Here is a 26,259-nt window from a genome sequence, read left to right on the forward strand (position 1 = left end):
TGACTTAATTGATTATCTTGGAGGTGGTTTGAGAGCGTATGTTGAAGGGGAGAACGTACTGAAGGCAAACTACCTTATGTATGTTGGAATAATTTCCAAAAAAGTAGAGGAAATAAAAATAATGTCCTTGTGCTTAAAAAGCTCGGATTTGTTTGGTCCACCACACAAAATTAATTTAGTTATTAATTTAGTTAATAGAATAAATATATCTTGCATATGTTCCTGCAAAGCAGGCCAGTCTGGTAAATGTAAACATAGTGTTGCCTTATTAATGCAATTACCTAGGTTAGTAACATCAACAATTTTATTTTCATATATTGTGATGCATAGACTAATTTATTTTCACATTCTTAAAGAACTGCTATCGAAGATATCGAAGAATCAAGCTGTACAGACTTAAAACAAAAATGGGGAAATTTAAAAGAAAATGCAAAATTGATGTATGAAGTTACACCAATAAAGAAATTTTGCCATGGTGTTCAACATCAGGACGTTCCACAAAATATTGAAAGTATTCCAGAGCATATATAATATTTTTCAAATTTTATTAAAAAGTAAGAAATTTATGCTTAAAAAATGAAATAAATATATATGTATATATTCATACGTAAAAAATATGTACAAAATTTTTTAGGCGCTCCAGATAGTGAATTAAGTAAAACAGTTAAAGGGTACAGAAGTTCTGTTAATAATAAGCCTGTAGCATGCATGAATGTCATAAAAAATGAAGATTGTAGAGTTTTACTTAGTGCACAAATATATTTTCCTATCAAGGAAGATACGATTTTATATATTACCCAGATAAATGATAGTATTTGTAATATTACTTTGAAAAATATGCTTCCTCAAAAAAGAGAGTTCTACGAACAAAAAGTGTGTATTACAGTAGAAGATGCAGTTTTATTATGCAGTAATACTCAATCCCCAAAAAACTGTAAATGGTTCGACGAAAGAAAGAAAAGGATCACTGCCAGTACTGCATATTCTTTCTTAACTTATATAAACAATAAAAATCCAGATTGGGATACTAAAGTAAAAAAGCATTTAGACAATAAATTTGAAGGTAATGCAAGTACAAGATATGGGACACAAATGGAATCAAAAGCTAGAAAATGTTATGAGCGGTGTACAGGATTAGTGATAGTGCAAACAGGATTATTAGTAAATCCAGTCATTCCATGGCTGGGATACAGTTCAGATAGAATCGTTGTAGGCAAAAAAATTATTGAGATAAAATCTCCCATTGTAGGGAAAAAACAAGGAGCAGCTGAAATGATAGCTAATGTCTCATGGATCGAGCAAAGATCTGAAAATATTAGTATAAAAAAAAACATTCATATTACTGTCAAATCCAATTAGGAATGTTTATAAGTAACATACACAACTGTGATCTTGTTGTTTACTCATCATTAGATGATAATTGTGTAATTATAAATGTTCAGTATGATAGTAAGTTAGTATTAAATGAATACATACCTAAGCTTTAAACAGTATATTTCATGCAAATTTTAAAACATTTGTGCAATGAAACTCATAGTCCTAAAGACTCAAAAGAGATAGATAAAACATTACAATATATAATTACATAAAATATTGGATTTTATGCAAAAAAAGTTATGAGTAAATTATTTTAGTTTATTTTATTGTTTTTTTATGATTTTTATAACCAAGAAGTATTTTTGTTTAAAATATATTTATATCACAAGAAAGCAATGTTATAATAGTTTATTGAAATGGAAAATAATATTGTTTATACTTTGTATTTAAAAGCTGTATATCTTTTATTAAAAACACTAATTTTTAATGTGATAAATGTTAGTGAAAATAATGAAAAAAAACGCTTAATGAAAAAAAATTCATAAATATGTGACAAATATTTGTGATATTACATGTAATAAGAATTTATTCAATAAGAAAGAAATGTAATTAGGTTAATTTTCTGTGCTGTTAATATTTTTCTACTTTGTATTTGAATGCGTTTTAACATTTGTTGAAAGCATCAATGTTTTTCAATTTGAATAATAAAAGTTCACAAATAAATTTGAGAAAAAATGTTATTTATTACACACTTATACAACTATTTAAATTATTACAAATTTTTTTGTTCAATTAATAAAAGGTTAATATAATAATTAATAGTAATGTAGACTCACATTATTAACTACTAAGCAATTTCTATTGCATAAATACATTAAAATTTGTCGTCAGCTAGAATTGGATTTTTCAAATTTGTAAGTCTAGCAATAATAGTACAAATATCATCTATGTAAGGAATCAATGTCCATGAAATTTTGTATTTGACTATCTTGAATATTTTAAATCTTTGAATAGCACGTTCAACGTGTATACGAGCTGCTGCAATATTATTAGTATGTGTTACTTCATCTGCATTTAATTGAATGTTTTTTCCAAGTTTTGGTGGAATTATTAATTGCACATTATTTTATAGACATTCCATTTCAATGTTAAAACCCTTATCCACCATGATTGTATCTCTTGTCGCATCCATTTTATCAATTATTTTGCTTTGATTAAAAATTGTTTTATCAGATGCTCGACCACCATAAGCTTCACTTAGAAAAATTATTAGCCCAGAAGGTGCTACGCCTATTAATAATTTAACAGTTTCACATCCTTTGTAGTGTGAATATAATTTTAACCGACATTTCAAGCAAGTAGGTTTCTCTACTGGTCTTTCTGTACAATCTAATACAATACGAGTTTGTTTGAAATTTTTAAAACACTGTGGCATACTTTTCATAATTTCATCTTTTCAAGGCCAGTATATAACTTTCTTTAAAATAGTAGACAATAATTGATTCATGTAATAAACATTTTTTGCGCAGCTTTTTCTAGTTAAACCAAACAGTACTGCTAAACAAGAAAAAGGCAAATTTAATCGAAGTTTGCAAACAATACTATTCTATCCTGTACTGAATTAGAAAACTTGTTTGTGTAGTGTTTTTTTTTCACATAGTATCACTGCTGCTGTTAAGCTGCTCAACAGACTATAATTTATTCCAGTAAATGTTATTAACTGATCATCATTTTTTATTAAAAACATTAAGTTCATTGAATTATTATTTAATAAATCAGTACAAAGTTTAGGTTCAATTTTAGATAAAAATTTTTGTTGCGCAACATCTGCATCTGCATTTTGTAAGCTAATTTCTTCTAATGCTGATGATTCCACGGCATTGAGAGTTACATTTTCCTCATCAATACTAACACTTACACATGCAATTACTGCATTAATGTTTGATTTTTTATTTAGAAGTAACTTTATAACTATCTTCAGCAGTATTAATTAAACTATCATTCTCCCCATTACAACTATCACACTTATTAATGAAATTTTTTATTAAATCGGATTCCTTTACTACGCTGCCTTGCTTATTTTTATTAACTGGCTTATCTTGCTTTGTATTTTCCAAACTTTGGATTGATTGTACTTTTGAAAAAGTCCGTTTAATTTTCTTTTTGCATTCCATTTGTCTGGATTCTAAAAAAGAGATCTGAAAAAATTAAATTAATAATTTTAATATGCATATACATAATGTATTACACGTCAAATGCTACATCAAATTATTATTTACCTGTTAACAATTTTATTACTTTTCTTTCTTTTTAATATTTGGAGCGAACACTTTCTTTCCTATAGGTAAATTCTGTAATGGAATAGCTTCCGTTTTCAACTTAATAATTTTGCTGACTGGTCCTAGAACAAATATTGTTCATATAAATAGTATATATACGTAATACATAATGTTTATTAATTAAAATTTAATTGCATATATTCAATACGTATTTACCAATTGGATAATAATTTTCTTCAGTAAAATGCAGACTATACATAACATGCTGTGTTTTGTCACATTTTTGGTTATGTTGCACCTGCTTATCCATATTTTTTTTAATTCTTCATTTTTTGGAAACTTGTGAAAAATTACGTTCTCTTTCAACTGCTTTTTGCAATTAATAATCCTGCAGTAATCTTGCCTTTCTCTCTTTTTGGATGCCATTCTTCAATTTAAACTGTGTTTATACACGACTTGGAAGGTTCTGTTTGGGGCCGCTAGGGTCGCAACAGTCGCTACCCATGGCGAATTAAGATGCTCTAGTTTTGACAAATAGAATCCTTTATAAAAGATGAGTAGCACCGATCTGAAGTTCAGTCTTCTTCAATTAGTCGTCCCTCGCAAACAAATTAAAGAAATTTTGGAGAAAGCTCACAATTTGTCCTCAGGCATGAGTGGTGCGATTTCGACCCCGAGCACATCAGCGTTTTTCCTCCTTCACTTGCGCACACAGAGACGCTCCGTCTATCCATGTGACAACTGCGGCACACGAATAGACGGAGTCTCTGTGTGCGTAGTGGAGGGGGAAAAACGCCGATGTACTCGAGCTCGAAATCGCACACTGTCCTCAGGTGGTCATTTCGGAATCAATAAGACTTTCGAGAAAATTTGAAAACAGTTTTATTGGGCTACTTGCAAACAGGACGTGGAAAACTGATGCAAATTCGGAAGTTTGTATTTCCAAAAAGGGCCTCACGGGGAAAGGAAAATTCTTGCTACAGATCTATAATATGAAAGCCCCATTCGAAAGGGTACAAATGGATGTTGGCCCACTTCTAGCTATCCCGTCCGGAAATAGATACTTACTTGTAATTGTTGATTGCTTCACCAAATAGGTGAAGGCTTTTCCATTAAAGAATATAAATGCCAAGACGGTGGCGGAAGTTTTTGTTGGGTGACTTCCGTATGGACGTAACGATTGGACACCGCTTAATTAAACACCGTACGATTGGACACAGCTTTAACATTGTACTTTGTCATTGAAGAGGGAAAACAATATACGCCTACGTCGTAACGCCCGATAAATTCAAGCTGAATCTAGCATTCTAGCCGTCTTCGCATAAAAGTTGAGAAGCCGTCCCTGACGACGAGTTGTTGACGGATGATCGTCAGATTTTTTTGGCTGAGCCGTCACCTCCTCGTACAGATGTGCTCGCTACGGAATGTTTGTATAAGTGAATAAACCCGCTGAGAGTTTTAAACCCTGGCGTAATCAATTCAATGCGTTTCCGGGATTGCGCGGGGATCTATCGAGACTATCCAGTAGATATCTAATACAAATTATGTTTTGAATGGTTATTTACTGGATATCATTATGTTTGCTACTAATTTTTGAGATTATGGCTATATTATTGTTCGGGATCGCCGTGTCAGGAACTATATTTGCGAGGCTCGTCAACAATCTTCCCCCTCGTACCACGATATCTACATCGTCAAGAGCACGCTGACCGAGCATCTTCTCAAAACACCGATCCGATCGGCCGCCGCATCAATCACGCACCTTTGGTATGACCGCCTAAGTCTTGTCAATACGCTCTCACCGCGCTCGGCCTCAGTTCGCTGCCGAATCCCGCGCTATACGCGTCTTTTGTAAACGACAGCCGCCGTCGTGGTCGAGCTTGTAACGCGCCGAACCACCGGCTCTCAATAAAAGAAATTAAGGTGCAATTTAAACGAGTGTAAAAGTCATTCCGCCTTGGCGGACGAGCCTTTTGTTAAGGCTGTATCAGTTGTACCACAAACATTGGTCCTTCGAGCCGGATTGTCGCCAAAGAGAACACCGCGTTGGCTTTCAAAGCACGGCTACGCAACGCTCGCAACGGTTTCCACCATGGCTTCAATCGAAGAACTATTGGTCATGCAAGACCAGCATATGAACGCCGTGTCTCGCGCGTTGTCCAATTTCAAGAAGCTCGGTCAAGCCAAGATGACTCCGGCCGTTACACGACAGCGTCTTACAACGCTAAAAGAAACTTTCGCTAAGTGCCAGGAGCTCCACGACAAAATCTCGTTTCTTGCCGACGAGAAGCTAAGAGTTTCGCATCTTTACTTCACCCAGAACTACTTCATCGCCTGCGAGGACTATTACAACGAAGCTGCCGACTACATGGCCAACGTTCTCGCCAGTCACGAGGACCATCCATCCCCTTTCGGCACTCTACGCGACGGAAGCAGCTTCTCCGAGCCATTCCGTACCACGACGCATCTTCCCAGGATCAACTTACCGACCTTCGACGGAAGCACAGATAAGTGGAAAAGTTTCCGCAATCGATTCAAATCTTTAGTTCATAACGAACCTAATTTGTCAAACGTAGATTGTATGCACTACTTGTGCTCGAGTGTAAAAGGGGAAGCAAGTAAGGCGCTTGACCATCTCGCGGTCACCGATCATAATTTCGACGTCGCGTGGAAGATCCTAGTGTCTCGTTATGACAACAAACGGCGCCTTATCACGGTTCATTTACAAAATCTATTAAATTTACCGTCGGTCAACTCCGAAACCTCCAAGGATCTTCGCAACCTTCGCGACCAAACGAACGCGGCTATTCAAGCTCTTAAAAACCTCGATCGACGGATCGAGCATTGGGATGATCTGCTGGTTTTTCTCGTGGCGCAAAAACTCGACAAATCGACGCGTAAATCTTGGGAGCTCAAGCTCGGCGACTCGATGAAATATCCACCTTATAATGAGCTCGATCAATTTCTCGACGCTCGCATTCGCGCCTTAGATGCCATCGCGCCAGCCGCGTACAAAGAAAAGAAAACGTTCGCGTCTCATACCGCTTCCGCCGTTCCGTTTGCGTGTCCGCTGTGCAAAACGAATCATTTGCTTTATCAATGCCCTGCGTTCTTAAAGCAGACTCCATCCCAACGCTTCGACTTCATTCGAAAAAATAGGCGATGTCTGAACTGTCTCAGCACGAAGCATTCAGTGAAAGAATGCACGAGCTCTTACGCGTGCAAACAATGTCATAAGCGACATCACTCGCTGTTACATATTGAGAACTTCGCCAAGCCCGACGAGTTGGCGCCGGTGCAACCTGCTCACAATGCGATCGAAAGTGAAGCCGCTTCGCATCTCGTCTCAAAAATAGTGGCGCCCAATTCCAGCATTTTGCTCGCGACTGCGCGCGTTCGCGTGTATGCTTTGTCCGGCCGCTACGTGATCGTTCGCGCGCTCCTAGATCAGGGTTCCGTGACGACCTTGATGACCAAATCGCTTGCTCAATGCCTACGCCTACCCAAATTAAAGTGCTCCGTCTCTGTTACCGGGATAGGCGACTCGCGGTACGCCGTCCGCCATGCGGCTCAAATTACGATAACCTCGGCGTTTAGCGACGGCCCTGCCTACTCGTCCACCGCGCTTATCCTTCGGTCCCTGACTAAATATGTCCCTAGCCGGACCAAAACCACGTACCAGTGGCAGCACGTAGCCGGTCTCCAATTGGCTGACGACTCACTCATGAGCTCGGATCCGATCGACTTGATTATCGGCGCCGACTTATTCGGCCTGCTTGTTCTCGAAGGTGTTCGCAAGGGGTCCGCCAACGAGCCCACGGCTCAAAAAACAACTCTTGGCTGGATAATCTCCGGCCCTATTTCCCCAGCCCACACGAGCGTACCTACCTCTCTCCCGATGCATCACGGCGTCGTCCACGAGAATCTCGACGTCGCTTTACGTCGGTTCTGGGAACACAAGGAGATACCTCCGGAGACTCATCTAAGCCCGGAGGACCGTCAATGCGAAGAGCATTTCCAAGCAACACATTCCCGCACGCCCGAAGGGCGCTATGTCGTCAGGCTACCGTTCAAGAACGGAACGCCGACCTTGGGCGAGTCTCGCTCCGCCGCTCTCGCCAGCTTTCTTCGTTTGGAACGCCACGCCGTCTCCAGCGGGAACCTGCCCTCGCGGCCGAGTACCGCGATTTTCTCGATGAATATGAGCGGCTCGGTCACATGATAAAAGCACCTCCGCTGGCGTCACGCGAGAGCTCCCAATCATATTACATACCTCACCACGCCGTCATGCGCGACAGCAGTGCTACTACTCGTCTACGCGTGGTCTTTAACGCTTCTAGCCGCACCACGAACGGCACGTCCCTGAACGATCACCTTCTGATCGGCCCTAAACTCCAGCGCGACTTAGCGGCCGTTATCCTTTCATGGTGTCAACACCGCTATGTCTATACAGCCGACATCGCCAAGATGTATCGGCAAATCCGCCTCCATGCCCTCGATGTCAACTACCAGCGCATTCTTTGGCGCCCATCCCCTCTCGATCCTATAATTGAGTACCTCCTCCTCACCGTTACGTACGGCACCGCCGCCGCCGCGTACATCGCGCTACGCGTTTTAGAGCAACTTGCCAAGGATCATGGAGCTCAGTTCCCCCTAGCAATCCCGGTTCTACGGGACAAGACTTACGTTGATGACTGCGCCTTCGGCGCGGATGATCTTATCCTCGCCCGTCAGACGCGCGATCAATTAGTCGGCCTCCTCGTCAAAGGCGGCTTCCGGCTTCGCAAATGGGCAAGCAACTCACCCGACCTTCTCTCTGATATCGACCCCTCAGATCACGGACTCGCGACTCACAAAACCTTGCAGGACCATGAGCATATCCAAGTTTTGGGTATCGTCTGGAATCCCGCGCTCGACAGCTTTCAGTTTCGCGTAGCAATCTCTCCTTCGCCCGGCGGCACTAAACGCGCCATCCTGTCGACCATCGCGAAATTCTTCGATCCCCTAGGTTGGGCCGCTCCCGTCGTCATAAAAGCGAATATCCTTTTGCAGCAATTATGGTTACTCAAATGCCAATGGGACGATGAAATCCCCCGCGAACGTCTAGACCATTGGCTCGAATACTATAACCAGCTCTCATCTCTAGACGCTATTCGAATACCGCGTTGGACCGGGCACGGCTCTCACTCAATGCATAGTACCCTTCACGGCTTTTCTGACGCCTCGATCAAAGCTTTCGCCGCCGCCGTATACCTACGTATTGTCAATTTAGACGGCTCAAACTTCGGTCACTTTCTTTATCGCCAAATCTAAAGTTGCCCCTCTTAAAACGATGACCATCCCCCGCCTTGAATTACGCGCCGCTCACATGCTCGCCCGGTTAATCCGCTACGTTCGCTCTGCCCCTCAAATGCAGAACTTTGCGTGCTTCTGTTGGATAGACTCGGAAATCGTGCGAGCATGGTTAAGTCAATCTCCATCTCGATGGAAGACTTTCGTCGCCAATCGGGTTGCCGCAATTCAGTCGATTCTTCCGGACGCGTCATGGCGCCACGTCCCGACGCTAACAAATCCCGCCGACTGCGCCTCCCGAGGCCTCGCTCCAAACGAATTAGCCAAGCACAGCCTTTGGTGGTCCGGTCCTGTCTGGCTGAAACAGCTTCCCGAATGCTGGCCGACTCCCCGCATCTCGGAACCGCCATCAGACAATCTCGAAGAGCGCCCGGAACGCTGCCTCCACGCGCTTCACACCTCTCCCGGCTGGGACCTCTCCTCGCGCTTCTCATCATGGCCCAAACTCCTACGCGTTACCGCTTATCTATACCGGTTCTCAGCTAGGTGTCGGCCTTCCAAGCGCAGCGAAGGGCCCTCTACGTCTTTACGCGCGGGTGAGATCAACCAAGCCAAACTTCATTGGCTCAGAACTATGCAGGCAGATACGTTCCCCCGAGAGCTTTCGCATTTGACCAATCGAAAACCGATACCGACCGCCAGTCCTTTAGCTTCACTCAATCCCTACCTGGATTCCAATGGGCTTATTCGCGTCGGGGGACGGCTTTGTCACGCACGCCTCCCCGGCTCAACTAAAATCCCCGTCGTCCTGCGAACGCACTCACTCCTAACTCTTCTTATCGAGCATCATCACATGAGAACGCTGCACGCCGGCTCGCGACTCACCCTCGCTTCCCTGCGAAGTGAATTTTGGATCCTCCGCGCTCGAAGTACCGTTCGCTCCGTGCTCCACAAATGCGTCCGCTGCGTGCGAGAACGCGCCGAGATACCGGTCGAGCTCATGGGTGATCTACCCGATGCTAGAGTTAACCGCGCGGCTAAGGCGTTTGCTCACACCGGTGTCGATTATGCAGGTCCGATCGCCACCCGAACCGCGTCCGGACGCGGACACCAATCTAGGAAATCATACGTCGCTTTATTTGTCTGTCTAACGACAAAGGCTGTTCATTTAGAGCTCGTTAGCGATTACAGCTCCTCTGCCTTTCTAACAGCCTACCAACGCTTCGTCTTCCGCCGCGGACTACCGCATTCTATGTACTCCGACAACGGAACCACCTTTCAAGGTGCCGACCGCGAGCTTTCCGCAGCCTACGCGAAAGCGATTCGCGATCCGAACGTCATAAATCTACTTGCCACCGACCAAACAGCCTGGCATTTTGTGCCTCCAGCTGCGCCACATTTCGGTGGCCTTTGGGAAGCTGCCGTCAAAAGTATGAAACATCATTTGAAACGCTCTGTCGGCCTCCATACTTTTACTTTCGAGGAAATGACCACGCTTCTCTGCCGGATTGAAGCTTGCCTAAATTTGCGCCCCATTGCACCCGTTTCCGACGATCTCGACGATTATCAAGCCTTGACGTCTGGTCATTTCCTCGTCGGCGCCGCTCTTATTTCACCGCCCGAGCCCAGCGTGCTCAATCTCAACGAGAACAGGCTATCTCGCTGGCAAATGATCCAACGGTTAACCGAGGTTTTCTGGAGGCGCTGGTCAAGCGACTACTTGCTCACCCTTCAGCAGCGCCCGAAGTGGCGTGTCGCACAGCGACTCGCGCGAGTCGGCCAGATCGTGCTACTACGCAACCCCTTGGCCCCTCCGAGTCATTGGGAGCTCGGTCGCATCACAGCCTGCCATCTAGGCGCTGACGGCTTGACCCGTGTGGTCACCGTCAAGACGAGCTGTTCTGAATACAAAAGGCCGATCGTTAAACAAGCTTTCTTCCCGTTGAAATTAACAAAGCCGAGTCGTGTGAGTCCGCCACGGCGGGCGGCACCGCCAAATAACGCTCACCTCTTGTGCACAGTGTAAAAGGGAAAGTGAACTGTATAGCCCTGCGCTTTCTGCTGTTTTGTCATTTTCGAATGTTAATTCGAGGCGGGCGGTATGTTCGGGATCGCCGTGTCAGGAACTATATTTGCGAGGCTCGTCAACAATCTTCCCCCTCGTACCACGATATCTACATCGTCAAGAGCACGCTCACCGAGCATCTTCTCAAAACACCGATCCGATCGGCCGCCGCATCGATCACGCACCTCCGGTATGACCGCCTAAGTCTTGTCAATACGCTCTCACCGCGCTCGGCCTCAGTTCGCTGCCGAATCCCGCGCTATACGCGTCTTTTGTAAACGGCAGACGCCGTCGTGGTCGAGCTTGTAACGCGCCGAACCACCGGCTCTCAATAAAAAAAATTAAGGTGCAATTTAAACGAGTGTAAAAGTCATTCCGCCTTGGCGGACGAGCCTTTTGCTAAGGCTGTATCAGCTGTACAACAAACAATTATACTTCTCGTATTATGCTGTGCAACATTTTTGTCAACATTTTGTCAATATTTCAAAATTTTGAAAAGGTGATAAAATATTTCAATTTAAATAGCTATATGTTATCTAGATAAAGTAAATATATAGGACATTTATTTCTACCATTAATATATAATTGTTCGAGATCCGTCGAACTTTCCTACGCGAAACATCGGCTCGAAAACATTATTATATTTAACATCGAGAAATACTTATGTTTAAGTGGTTCGAGCTCGGTCGAACTTGTGCGAAACATACGTTCCCCGCGATCCCCGCGCCCTCGAAGCCCATCGATCGCAATCACGCGTTACGAGAGTGCTTCCTTATTTGTCGAAGCACGGAAACGGCTGTTGTGACGCGTGATGTGACCATACGGACGAATAGCGATTCAGCTCTCATCGCGCGTTCGTTCCTGAAAAACAACCCTCTTGAGTAAACGGCGAAATCGCTCGCCGGACATTCAGTCGTTGCTGAGGATTCCTAGCCTCAAGTCGTGGGCCAGAACTCATAGCCGAAAGTCGTCGCGTATCAATCCTCGTCTAAAGACAGCACGGCTCTCTCCCTCTTAAATCGCTGCGTGAATCGCTACTCGCTCGTTTTGTCTCCAAGTGCGGATCTAAGTTACTTATATTTCTTCATTAAGTGTACTACTTCGCGAGGGGTCCGAAAACTTCCGGTCGTGCTCCGCTCGCGATCGTTCGTCTGCCGCGCGCTCAAGATTTCCGTTCGACGCGTACAAGATCTCCGCTCCGCGAGAGGTTTCGATACAAAAAGCCGAGACAAGATTTCCGTTCGCGATACCTGGCAGAAAAGTACGAACGACTCAGAAGATTTCCGAATCCGCGGCGCACGATCCGTTGTCCCCCTCGCGTCTTTTCCGTTCTTGAAATAAAGACTATATATTTCTTTGTGCAATCTGTGTTCCGAGTGCTTTAATCTTCATTCCTCCCGCGAATTTACGACTCGCGTTACACACGCTTCTCGCTCAACTCTGAGCGGAATCCAGATTCAGGGCGACCGTCGAAAAGCGATGCCCGAACAATAATAAATAAATATTAAATGTTTTTTTATAGAATTATTAAGGGGACATATACTTTTTGTTGGCGAATTGTATTCCGGGCGTAACTCCGGTTCGCCACTTGATGCCGGCTCGACCCCGATAGGGATTCGACGTGCGATTAAAGAACACAAGAATTTGAATAAACAATTCACAAAAATCTTTATTTAATGCACAATATATACAGTTCGGGTGAACGCGCCCTTATGTGAGCGCGTCACGGTGCGCGCACGTGAGTAGTAAGTGGGTAGGTATGTGGCGTCAAAACAAACCCCCTCCACCGACCCCTCCGGCGCCAAGGGCGTGGCCAAACGGTCTGCCCACGTGATCTCGGAGCTCTCTGATTGGCTGCCGTGTGAGGGGTGGGGGTAAAATGGAGCAATTTGATTGGATACCCCATACCTACCCAGCGTTTTGATTGGATACCCCATACCTACCCAGCGTCTGATTGGCCCTCTCTCCCCTGAGGTGTCTAGTGTCTAGTGATTTTTCGGGGGGGACTGCACGTGGTGGAAAACTATGAGACAAAAATGGCGGATTCAAATGGAGCGTTTTGATTAGATACCCCATACCTACCCAGCGTCTGATTGGTTCTCCCGCCTAAGGTGTCTAGTGCCTAGTGACTTTTTTGGGACTGCACGTGGTGGACAACTACGAAACAAAAATGTCGGATTCAAAATAGTAACTAAATGGTGCGTTTTGATTGGATACCCCATACCTACCCAGCGTCTAATTGGCTCTCCCGCCTAAAGTGTCCAGCGTCTTTTTGGGCCTGCACGTGGCGGACGACGCTAAAGTTACGCGGAAAAATAGCGGAAGAGCCGGCCAGCGCCATTTTGGTGGGTGCACGTGGTAGACGACGCTAAGCTCAAAAAAGGATATGATGCTAAGATGCCGAAAACGGAACGTGGAATTTTTAAGAGCGTTTTGCCTCGAGGGGAGAGGGAAACAGGAACGGACAGGTTCGCTTTATGACGTGGTGCAACTATTTTAACGTAAGAGAAAAAGGAATGAATAAATAGACGGAGGGGGTTGAAGATACAAACAATGTTTATTACGTAAAATAATACATTGATACGGGGAATAAGTATTTTTTTAATTATTCTTAAAAGTACACGCCTGAACATGACAGCATTCAACGTGAGGTTTTACGCATGCGCTTTTATTATAAAGAAAAATTTTACGAAATAATTTTACAATCAAGCGATCATTGCCTTCGCAATTGCCGCTAAACAGATTAAGAAACTGACAAAGATTATAACCGCTACACATAAAATATAAAAATACACAGCTGTATTGTCCGCAAGTTTGAGAGAGCGTTCCTTGTAGTGTCGTGGTGTTCCATTGATGCATAGTGGAATTTCGACGAAGACGTAAGAGGAATCTGGAGTCCAAAGGTGGTAGTCCGTAGCTATCAAAATACGTTCCTGCTCCTTGTTCGTCGATGTAAAAAGCGACCCAATGTTGACCGGGCCGATCGTGATCGTCCGTGTTAGCGACGATGGCTGTCGACCTCGTCCACACCCTCGGCAGTCTGTCGGCAGGATAGACGCCCGCAAATCTGACACTGATTGTGAGATGATGCAACGCATGTAAAATTTCTAGCGAGTTCATTTTTTACACAGCGAGGCGGTGATCGCACGAGAGGAATTATTTGTATAATTTCGGGGTTTATCTCTTTTGGAGTTGTCGCACTAGTGTTCTTGGATGGAGACGGATGTATCGGTTCGTTATTGAAGATGTATTTTTTTCTTACGCCCGCTACTGAATAATAGGCTTTTGCTACTTCTCCTTCCTCTTTCTCTTCTGTCTCGTTATTTTTTTGCAACTGTTTTATTTCTATAGCGATGTTACCATCGGTTTTTTCACCCTCGTCGTCGTCGTCGCTTGTGTCCAAATTTACGTGTGAGAGATTTATAATATCGTAGCTCGAGTCGATGTTGCTGCTGCTGCTGCTGCATTCGCTGTTGTCTCGCAAGACTAACCAGCGTTTCAATTTGAAAGCGTTACGTAACGCACAAACAATTTTGTCCGTAGTCGAAACACGAAATCCGTGATGTGAGCAGCATTGACTGTACTCTCGGGCCTCCGGTAAACTTTTGAACGGTGGAGAAATTTCTTCCAGATTATATATGTTTTTGGAAAGTAGTTGACTCAAGTAACCAGCCTTTTCCACACCTCTGCAGTAGATGTAGCGTACTTGTCGCGTAATTTCTCGCAGATGTAGCGTGAAACATTTGAGATTGGTTTCGCCATCGAACCACTCGATTCTATGATAATTTCGCGAAAGCCAGTTATTCTCACGTCTTGACTTTTCGGGTAGATCGTCAAATGGATAGGGAGGCGCCACAATCCAGTGTCCGGCGATTGCTGCGTTATTCGCGACAACTGCGACTTCTTTTGGAATAAACTTTTCGTTGACATCACGGAAACCTTGTATGTCGATGACCAGATCCATAGTTCAAAATGCACTCTCTATTTTTTCAAGCGAAGCGTCGACGTACGTGTCTCGAGTGAAACTGAATCTCTCTCTCTTTTCGCAGGACTTTACGCAGGAAAGTGTGATGGGTAAAATAAGTAGTGGTGGGGTAAAAATAAAACATGTACCGTGTAAAGCTGTGAAATATTATTTGTCGACATTTGTCATTTAACCGGCAAAGTCGACGATGATTTGACGAGTGGAATCGATTTCTAGAACATTATCGAATTCGGCGTAAACGATAAAATTAACGGTTGTGGTAAGTGCTTTTTCAAATCGCACTTCCAATCGTAAACTGCCATGTTTTACAAGATTCCAATGGCCGGCAAAATTGGCTGATAAGTCTGGTGTAAGATCAAAGGCAAAAAGTGTGAATCCTTCGGCGTAATCTTCTCTACTTATAGAATTACCCTCGTTCAAAAAGTGTATACCGGTTCCCGAAAAGAGAGTGTGATAAGCTACGACGTAGAGTGGCTCGTCTTTCGAGAAGCTCGGCTGTAGCGGTCTACTGGGAATTTGTATACCGTCGGCGTACAGCGAAAAGAAATTTATACCGTAGTGTTTGAAATTAAACGGGTTTAATTTTCTATCGCCGTTGAACGCTCTGTTATCGATAAAACCGACTATTATCCGTTTCGGCAGTTGACCGAGTATTACATTGTCTAACGATTCTCCTACGAGACCCGCGTGAATCGTAAATGTTTTAACTTCGACTTTTGTAAGGGGATATTTGGCGGTAGTTTGGTTCAACATTTTCGCATGCGCGAGTAAAATGCCAGGACTTATTTTTGCTCTTCTCACTAGCAGACTGGCGTCTAAAATGCGTATTTTCGACGTCGATCGATTTTCCATAAGGCAAAACGAATCCTTCAAACAAACGAGTCTCATTCTAACTTCCACACTGTTAATTAAAAATTTATCCTGATTGAAAATGTCGCAATGAAGATGACCTATGAGATCTAGCGCGTGTCCCTCGTGAATGTAACGAGCGCGTCTCACGAGAGCCGGATTTGGTGTTTCTGAATCTACGAGTGCGTCCATGAGTCCGGGGGTATCCATGTCCCACAGACAAGAGGTCAGATGGGAAGTTTTTGCGGGTAAAGAATAATTTAACAACGCCTCTATGTACGCGCGGTACGCGTAAGCGTTGTTTGGGGGTGAGACGAGCTTTTGATTGAAATACACGTCGATTTGATTGAACATGGAATGCAGTAAATGATTTACAGGGCCTACTTTGAACGCGCTTCCGCCTGGTGTACTTGTTTGGCTGTCGCCACCACCGCCTGCTAGGGGAGAAGTTTCTACGCGTATGCGAAGACTCAACATGGTGTGCGTGAGGTCCAGGTAGTCTTCTCCGTGTCCGGGTATGACGAATTCTATAGGTGCGTCGTCCCCGAGGGAGGTTATGGGCTTGTAATAGATCCATTGCGAGCTCTCGATACTAGTTTGAGTGGGCGGCAATGTGAAAAAATCGAGCTCGCTCTTTAAACACTCGTTTGAATGCGTGTGAAGAAAAGACATGCTTATCCTTCTCCTCCGCTCCTTGAATTCTTGGTTCGTGTGTGCGCGCGCGACGATTAAGAGAATATGTCGGATACGCTGCGTTTCTTGACGCTGACTCGACGACCACGTTGTCTCGCAGTGGTGGTAGATGACTTTCTGTTTACAGCACGAGTCTTCTTCTTCTTCGATGATTTTTTGTTCGTTATTTTCTTCCTCTTGCTCTTTGATGACGATTTCCTTTTGTCCGTTTGAGGACGACGACGTTTACGAACTGCGACGTGACTGTCGTGGATGCGTGAGCGTTAGTGCGCGTCTTTTATACGTAGCCGTTGGAAAATGATCTACGCGTTACGTAGACGAAATGTGCCGTATTGTCGGGAAAGATACACGTTCGAAATCGATATTCGTTCGGAGTCGATTGTTTCAAATCGAGCAGTAGATACCCGTGCGGTCTCGACGTGGCGTTACTAGTACGCCTCTTCTAGAAACTTTGGATCGTTGGGAAAGACTTGACGCACTAAATGGCGAATTTGCGCACGATCGCGAGGATTTTTGAAAACCACGATGTAATTTGCATTGAGCGATATATCGCGTTGCCCGCGTTCCTGATGAAAAAGATTTTGCGAGATGAGAATTACGCTGAGATTCTTATGATGACTGCCTTTGGTAAAGAGATCTACGATCGCGTCGCTCGATGACGATTCTCTCATAAGATCGTCGATTATCACCAATTTAGGGGAAAGCGGATCGGCGGAATAATCTTCCGGACGTGGCAATCCCTCGCGAAATTCAATTATATTTTTCTTCACCGCTGCTTCCTCGCGCGCGTCGTATTGTAATTGACGATAAGCCTCCTGCCACTCGGCGTAATAAAACAAAACTCTCTCGAAACGCACGTCGGACATGTGAGATAGTTGTCGGAGAAAGGTTTTTACGAAGATCGTCTTCCCGCAACCGGTGGGTCCGCACACGATCGACGTCCAGGGATATTTCCAGCGCACGTCCATTTTGCGAAATGATTTACTCTAATTCCGCGCGTGACTTCAAAAAGAATAATTTGAGGAGGATAGGAGCGGGGGGAGGGGAGGGGATAAGGTAATCAACGGCGGCGGCGGCGGCTGCGGCCCGAACGCGCGCACCAGCGTACCTCCGCAAACGCTCGCGCGAGCGAACATCACCGCGGACGTTGATCAGCTGATTCGCGCGCCGCGGTGGACATAAGCTTATTCACCCGCCTTAGCTTATTACGATTCCGCAGCGAAAGCATCGCGATCGACGAGCTTGTACGCGATGCTCTGAGCGGAGAAGTGAGAGAGAAAAAATAAGCGCGGAGGGAAAGGGATGGGACGAATATATATATATATATATATATATATATATATATATATATGATACAGCAACTATTTACGTTTTAAATGTGAAATAATTTTATTTTTTCAGAGATTTTTTGAGGAAAAAAATCACAAATTTCAAGAAATTTTATATTTAATCACTCACACACACACAGAATATATTTGCATATTACTACATTATATTTTTTTAGTTACATATGTACAAAAATCTTTATATATATATATATATATATATATATATATATATGATACAGCAACTATTTACGTTTTAAATGTGAAATAATTTTATTTTTTCAGAGATTTTTTGAGGAAAAAAATCACAAATTTCAAGAAATTTTATATTTAATCACTCACACACACACAGAATATATTTGCATATTACTACATTATATTTTTTTAGTTACATATGTACAAAAATCTTTTTACGCACTTACAACTATTTTTACAAAATTAAAAAATTATTTACAATATAATACACGAACATTTTTTTTTGTTACCCTAAAATGGCAGAAAACGTGTTAGCCTAACTTAAAAATAAAGAAGAAGGAGAAAAAGTTATTCACTCCACGTAACCGTACGGAAGTGAATAACAATTATTGATAAATCTACGTTTTACCAATACCGGTGCGCACGTTTTCGTTTCTTCGCGAGTTACAATTTCATGACACGCGGTGCGGCGAATTGCACTAAAACGTAGATTTATCACCGTCTCCGCCGCCGACGACGTTCCTCCCTCTTCCTTTTCTCTACCCTCTCTCTCGCTCTCTCTTTGTATTATTAAGTTTTTAATACTATTGAAATTTACAGCTATAGAATTCCTATAATTTAAAGTAATACCTTTTACTTTACACGACTTTACAGTACGTCCGTCCGGTGTACGAACAATATAAGCGTAGAATTTCGGCCCGCCCGACACGAACTTCTCGATATAGCTGCCGTTGCCGTAGCTCTCGAGTTCGTCCGTCATGTCGCCGAGGAAGTTACCGGTACGCGGTTCGTACTCGTTCGGATCGCCTGTACTTACATATATACAAGAGTCGGTATCGTAGTATAAAACGCGTTTATCTAATGCTTCTAAATATTCGTATAATTTTAAGCGCGCTTGTGCCGTCGTGTACGCCGCGATCACGACATTTATCAATGGAGAAGCCACGACGGCCTCTTCTCGTAGCCGCCACGAAGCATATATTACCTCGTCGTTGACGGGTAATATGTCGATTATCTCGTGCTCGAGACTCGTGAGCAAAGTCATGAAACGCAAACAAGATTTCACGACCTCGGTCTGAGGCAGATTGGTTCGCTGGCCGAATTTCCCCCAGAAAGAATTTAAACAGAGTTTCGCGACCGAGCGCAGGCCAGGATTCCGCACGATGTTGTCCTTATCGAGAACAACACCCTCGGTTTCCGCGTATTCTCGCAGGTATCGTTCTTTCGCCTCGTCGTCATGACAATCGCTCGGCCACCCACTAGCTTCTTGTTTTAATTTCAAAAATGTATTTATGTATTCGGCGAACAAACCACCCTGCCGAGTACCGGGGTCATATCGCGCAACTTTATATTGCCATATTTCGCTCACATTTGTCACGCGATATCCCTTCTCGACGGCTTTGCGCAATTCGACGGATACCCAAGTACTCTCGAATTCATGATCGGCGGGGTTATCGTGAGTGCACGCGGCTTGCGAGAACGTTTCACAACAGCTACGACATAACGCGAACAATAATTTTCCGCGTACGCGATATGGGAGTACCGGGTGAAAAAGATCGCGCGGTGGAAGTACTCGGCAACGGATGAGTCTTTTGATCGAATCAAAATTATAATTCGGTGCAGTTCCGATTATCGCTCGGCATTCTTCACCGATAAAAATATCGGGGTGACCGATCGGAAAAGCACCGGTTTTCAATACGTAGGGATACAGAGAGCATACGTCCACGTAACGTATTTTTTCCGTACCCCGAATTTCGCGTCGGGTGGCGATGTTTCCCGTGCGTCCTCCGTAAAATGCGTCGCGAGGATCGAGAGGTGCGTGTTGCAATAATGGGTGATTTTCTACATAATCTTTCATCGCCTGATTTTCTCGCAACTCACGGTCGAAATCGCATTCCCACATCTCCGTCACGAGGTACCCCCTCCTTCGGAGACGACATGTCATCGCGAGTGTTCGTTCGTAGCGCGCGTCGATTGTGTCCTCGCGATTCGTGGTCGAAGGCTTTTTATCGCGATTTACTTGAAAACATGTGGGACATCCGTGCCAAAAGCAACCGTGAAATTGTAGTACGTAACGTCGCGTCTCGTTGTCGTCGTCGTCATTAGTCGGCGTCTCGTAATATCCGTCAACGCGCGTGCCGTCGATTTTATGCTCGCGCCCTCGCCCTGCGTGAATTATGGGATGTCCGAGCTCGTGCTCCATCCATACCAGCCACTGTAGAGCTTTACGCGAATGATTATCGGCGAATTTGTATCTTCCCGCCGGAATGATTTTTATTTCTTCCTTGCGCAGAAAGTTTTTGCGAAAAACTCTCATACACGTGGAAGCGATAGTCGTGCATTCTTCGAACAGACACACGTTCCCGCATTCCAAAAAAATTTTTCTGAAAGCCATGCACGCGCGTCGAAGAATATCCACGTCGTTACGGCAATATTTAATAATTTCACTTTGAAAATTAAAAATTAAGTTGTTACGCGTCATTTCCGCGTGCCACGAAAGAAAGTGTTCGCGTTCTTTTGGTTTTATTTGCTCGGGAGAAAAATATCGTGTGTCGGGTATCGGACCGATATAATCTGGATTTTCGCGGGTGTTAAACAAATGTGGAAAAATACCTTTATCCAATGTATCCTGCAGCTCGAAAGCTTTAGGTAATTCGGATAATTTCATAGGCATATAATTTAAGCTATCGATAAATTTTGTATGTCCGACCGTCATCACGACAATTTTTGTTCCGTTTAAAATTACTTGTGGCTCTTCAGTCTTTTCCGTATTTTAGACTAAATACTTTAGAATAAATTGCGCATCGAACGCTTTCGCATTATGCGCGATGCAAATAATTTTTTTTTTACATTTTGTCGTTCGCGTTCACAAAATCGACGAACTCTTTTAAAAGATCGCGCCGAAATACAAACTCGCGCACTCCACACCAACGGCATCGCTCCGACATGTCGTCTATCGCGGCGCACGCTTCGCAAATCTGTTGCGCGACGCAGAGAGTCGGTACGTGAACTTTGACGTTGTCCGTACCTTCGAGCGTCTCGTCTTGACGCGTTTCGAAATCATAGAACACGAATGCGACGCGTTCTTTTTTGCTATCACGCTTGTTCGTTGCATTCACCCCGTCATTTTCGTTTCCAAGCGATGCCTCTCCCCGTGCCAGCGTAGTACTCGTACCCTCGCCCGGGTCGTCGTTTACGTCGGCATTACGTCGAAGAGGCCGCATAAAACATAAATGATTAGCGGACTGCAACGAACAACACGTCTTGCAATACGAAACGCCGCATTCGTGTCGCGAACCTCTCTTGACGAATCGCCCGCAATTATCGCAAATCTTCACGGAACTGCAGACGCTCGCGAGCGATTTACCGTCGTAAGATTTTTGCGCGAGATGACGTTCGAAACACGAGTTTCCGAAAAACGCACGATTACACGTCGCGCACTTGACAATTTCTACTTCGGGATTCTCGCACGAGGGTGTAGCGTAACAGCGCGGACTTTTTTTCGAACAGCGATGTCCTCTGTCTTTACGATACGCAGTGTTGCACGACACGCAAAATTCTTTTTGAGTACCGGCGGCGGCATTCAAATTTAAAATCGGAATGTAATGGCGCGAACGCTCGTAAAACATGATATTTAAACGGCACGTAGGCTCGCGTTCTAACGAGGCGAGTAATTCGACACCGTCGTACAAAGGATTCTCGCCTCTACCAAAATTGTTGGAATTATATACGATTATTGCTATATTTTCTTTCGCGAGAAAATGTTGAAAACGTGTAATCTCCGGAATTCCGCACCCGTCTTCGGGTATCGTAACACCGGCGTTCCTCACCAGCTCCAACGCTAATTTACGCTGAAGCGCGGAAGTCCGGCATCTTACGGTATTCCACCTGTCGTGCAACACTCCCGTACGTAGATTTCCGCGCTTGCGATAAATTCGTGCCAACACGAGGGAACGAGGTAAGCACAAATTATCTCGATTACCGAGATCTAAAATTGACCGCTTAGTGATGGCTGTTATCCTGTTTGTCGCACCCCCACGACCTACCGGCATCGCAACGTTGAAAACGCACACGTCAATTCCCCCGTTACTTTGCGCGATCGAACTCACGAGATCCCATATATTCTCGGGTGTTAAATCTCGTGCTGGGCGAAACGATAGCCCCGCCGAACCGTGCGTTAGTTCCGCCGACTCGAACGATGAGCCGACGTAATCTCCCGGACCAGTCGAACGTAACGCGTACGCGTGAATCTCGCGGAACGCGTTTTCTAACCAACGCACGGTATCCTCGCCTTCGGGTATCGGACGTACTCTAAAACTAGCCTCCCTACCGAGTATTCGGAAATTTCTAAAATGTCGCGCGTTTTCTGCGACTAAATCTATATAATTAAATTGACCGACCTGGTAATGTTGTTGCTGCTGCTGCTGCTGCTGATGGTGATTCTGCTGACGTGCGTGCTCCTGATGTTCCTTTTGCTCCCTCTCCACGGGGGTATTTTCCTCCTCCTCCACCTCATCGCCTCTCTGCGATTGAGATCCGTCAGCGTCGGCAGCAACAGTATTCCCCCCTTCCTCCTCCTCCTCCTCCTCCTCGCTAGCACTCTGCGTTTGCGTATCATCATCATCATTGTCAGTGTTCGGAACAACAACAGCGGTAGGACGATCCGCACCACCACCACCCGACTGTACTAAAAAATAAAAAAAAACTTAGTATTGTATAATATCGATTTATATTACATTTAAAGAGCAAGTTAAAATTTTTTTTCACGACCGCGATAGAGCATACTAAGGTAACTCACCTTTAGTTGCTTTTATCACTGGCGTAGGTCGACGTTCTTTTTTTTTTTTAATGTTTGTCTCTTACTAATTTTCCGGAGACAAGGATCGAACCGGCGAGTAAGAAACATCTAATCAGAAATAATTACTTGTGTGATTAAAACGAAAAAAATTACGGAATTAAAATTATAATAGACAAATATTATTACTTTCATAATTCCTGGGTGCGTATCTCTCGTCGTCGTCGTCGTCATCGTCGTCGTTGTCATCGTCATCGGTTTCACTAATAATATCATGGTCAATATTATCGATATTATCATCACTCTCCTCCCCTTCCTCCTCCTCTTTCTCCTCCGCCTCGTTCATCACCTCCTGCGACTCTTCTGCGTTTCGAACTTCTTGTTCTTGTTCATGTTCTGCTTCTTCCTTTTCCTCTTCCTTTTCCTCTTCCTCCTCGTCGTCGTCGTCGTCGTCTTCCATCAATATTCGGTCGATTACCCCATCGATCGTCGAAACATCATCAGATTCCGATCCTTGTTCTTCTTCTACTTCCCTTCCGGGTAAAATGTAACATTTCGTTATTTCTTTTATTCGCTGCTAAATTTTTATCTTAACTTATTTTTTAAAAACTTACCACGCGGCGTATTAAATATGACCGAATCGGGTGAGCCCACAATTCTCACCTCCGCTTCTTGAACTGCTTCTTCTTCTTCCACCTCCTTTTCTTCTTCATCGTCATCTAAAATAGTATAAATTATATTTGTTTTATTATACAAATATTGCAAGTGTTGGCTTTTACGCGTTATTATTATAGTCTCTTACCGAAAGATAAATCGATGACGGGGATGTTGTCTGCGGGTGGTGGTGCCACGATTCTAGCTCTTCCTATAAAATTTAATATTTATAATTTTTTTTTTAATAAGATTAATTAATTTTATTATTTCTAACTTACGTGCTGGTACTGCCTCCTCAGCAATGTTTTCTTCCGCTCGACGTCTCTGTCCTCGTCGGACCGGTTGGACAGCGGCAATACGGTTCTCTATTATTAAATTAATTTAAATTTTAATGATAAACTCCGTTATATTAAAATTTTAAGGTGCAATTTTTATTTTGAACACTTACTTATTCCGCCGTTACGACGCATAAATCTCGCAATATGCCCCTTCCTGCGTCTTCTTCTTCGTGATCAAAACCCTCACGCAATGATAAAATGTTGGAAATGATGTTCACCAATCTTTGATTTCTCTTACAGTAACCCAGTTCATCCATAACGGATAACAGGGTACTGGAGCACCCATCCGCGAAACGTAAGAAAAGACGGTAATTCGCCTCTTCGTCGTTTGTCACTGCTTCTATAAACTTACGTTGCTCATTTAAGCGATTGCTTAAATTGCAACTCACTTTAAAAAAATCGATCAAAATTGCGCGGAGAAACATTTTTGCGACACTTCACTTGTCTGACTAACTATAAGAGCGTTGCAAGACGACTCCAGTACGATTGGACAAGTAAGGACTAACACTCAGATATAGTATTACAGACTATTTATAGTTGAAAATATTTTCAAAAACTTCTAGAATAATGGCGTGACAAAAATTTTCTAGCTATCCCATTGGTTACCAAATTCGAGGTTTTCCCGCCCATTTTCTTCCCACTCTCCATTACCGACAGAAGGGTGAAAGGTTTTCAGAGAAAAGTTTTTTTTTGCCATAAACCTTTTTTCGTTTTGTTCACAAAACCATATTCTTTTATTTAAGGCCTTACAAAGAATTCTTTATTAAAACTTTCTAGTAATGCTTTATTTCAACATGTAAATAGACGGTTTTATTTTTTATTATCGCAACTGAAAAATTTATTGATTTATTGCTTCCAGTGTAAAAAGCCAAAAATTTCTAGAATAATGGCGTGACAAAAATTGTCTAAGGTCCTGGTTAACAACTTCGAATCTTTCCCGCTCACTTTCTCTCCACCCTCCCTTTCCGGCGGAAGAAGAAAGTTTTCGGAGAAAGGTTATCCTATGCCATAAACCCTTTTCCGTCTATTGTTCACAAAATTATATTATTTTATCTAAGGACATACAAAGAATTCTTTATTAAATGATTTAAAAGATAAAAAGAGCTCGAATAGATTTCTGTTGTTCCTCTATTTTTTAGAAATATTTTTATTTAAAATATAAAAATTTTGTAACCATTACGCTTTTCGTATAAAATTTTTAACCGTTCACTTTATTAACAAATTCTCTTAACTTCTTATAGATATATTTATTGGCTCCCCTCAGGGTTGCAAGGCGTTTTGTAGGGACGTTCCCAACCCTTTACAATCACTTAACCTACCTTAGCCTATTTTACAATTAACCTTACATACTAATCGCCCTACCTATCTTTACACACACACACACGCTCGCAAGTTCCCTATCTCTGTGGACTTCCGTTTCCGTTTACAATCTCCTCATTTCTCCTCTTTCTCTCATTCACTCCTCCCCTCCCCTACCTCCCAATCCCCTCCATCACCCTCTCCCTCCCTTACTCTCTCTAATTTCCTCAGCCATCTCTCCCCCTCCCCTTCTTCCCCCAACACCTCCCCCACCGCTTCCTGCCATGATCTCCCTCCCCCCCAATCTGCACAATCTTCCCACACGTTTTCCCACGTCTCCTCACCCCCCCCCACCCACCCTCCACACTCTTCTCTCCTCCGTCATCCAATGTTTCACCCCCCTCATCCCACCTCCCAGCCTGTATCTAGCCACCCTCTGCCATCTATTTTCTCCCCAGTTCTTTTTTAAGTACTCCGGTATCCCCTCCCCCTTTTATCATGCCATACCACTTGTTAAATTTTGCCTCCCCTATCTCCTTCCACCTCTCTTCTCTTTGTATTCTCTTTTCTCTCTCAAGCACGTCCTCCCCCCTCCAACCTCCCCTCCTCCCTCAGCTCCTCCACTTCCTCTATCTTCCATCCCCTGCTCTCCACCGCTTCTTTTCTCTCCTCCTCCCATCCCCCCCTGCTCACCCCTCTTTTCGCCCTCCTCTTTACCTCCTCCCAGCATTCCCTTGCCAACTCCCCTCCCTTTCCCTCCTCCAATTTTTTCTCATACCCCCATCCCCTCATAACCGCCCCTCCTCTTAGTTTCTCCCTTTGTAACTCCTCCCTAATCATATATCCCGGTATACATCTTTCCACTCCCAACACCCACCTTAAATATCTTTCCTGTAATCTCTCTATTTCCCCTCTTTCCCTCCACCCCCATATTTCCACTCCGTAACTTATCACCGTCCAAATCAACTTATCAAACAACCATATTCTCCTACCCCAATCCCCCCCAAACCTCCTCTTTCCGATCCCCCATACTTGTCCCAGCAACGCCGCCCCTCTCCTCGTCCTCTCTTTTACATGTTCATCCTGCCTCCCATTACATTTTACTACATATCCCAAGTAGCAGAATTTTCTCACCTCCTCTATTATCCTACCCTTCCACCTCCAACTCACCTT

At 43.8% G+C, this 26,259-nt stretch overlaps 3 protein-coding genes and 2 pseudogenes across 3 annotated transcripts in view; 1 reads left to right on the forward strand and 4 right to left on the reverse strand.

The window, feature by feature from the left end:
* The window catches only part of LOC143908563 (sodium channel protein Nach), a 228,595-nt gene that overhangs the window by 169,986 nt on the left and 32,350 nt on the right, over nt 1-26,259 (forward strand). The window lies entirely within an intron of this gene.
* LOC143908548 (uncharacterized) lies at nt 2,192-3,073 on the reverse strand (annotated as a pseudogene).
* On the reverse strand, nt 16,758-17,448 carry LOC143908558 (uncharacterized; annotated as a pseudogene).
* On the reverse strand, nt 18,156-20,716 carry LOC143908547 (uncharacterized). Its single transcript, XM_077426239.1, has one exon. It carries the CDS (start codon nt 20,714-20,716, stop codon nt 18,353-18,355), a length of 2,364 nt encoding a protein of 787 aa, XP_077282365.1. The 3' UTR covers nt 18,156-18,352.
* LOC143908551 (uncharacterized) lies at nt 22,582-23,307 on the reverse strand. The gene is made up of 3 exons (XM_077426243.1): nt 22,985-23,307; nt 22,799-22,906; nt 22,582-22,687 (listed from the first exon to the last, which is right to left on the reverse strand). The coding sequence occupies exons 1-2, from the start codon at nt 23,253-23,255 to the stop codon at nt 22,863-22,865; spliced, it is 315 nt and encodes a 104-aa protein (XP_077282369.1). The 5' UTR covers nt 23,256-23,307; the 3' UTR covers nt 22,582-22,687; nt 22,799-22,862.

Source organism: Temnothorax americanus, unplaced genomic scaffold (assembly GCF_048541705.1).
Source record: "Temnothorax americanus isolate GAGA-0224 unplaced genomic scaffold, ASM4854170v1 Scaffold99, whole genome shotgun sequence".
Taxonomy (NCBI): domain Eukaryota; kingdom Metazoa; phylum Arthropoda; class Insecta; order Hymenoptera; family Formicidae; genus Temnothorax; species Temnothorax americanus.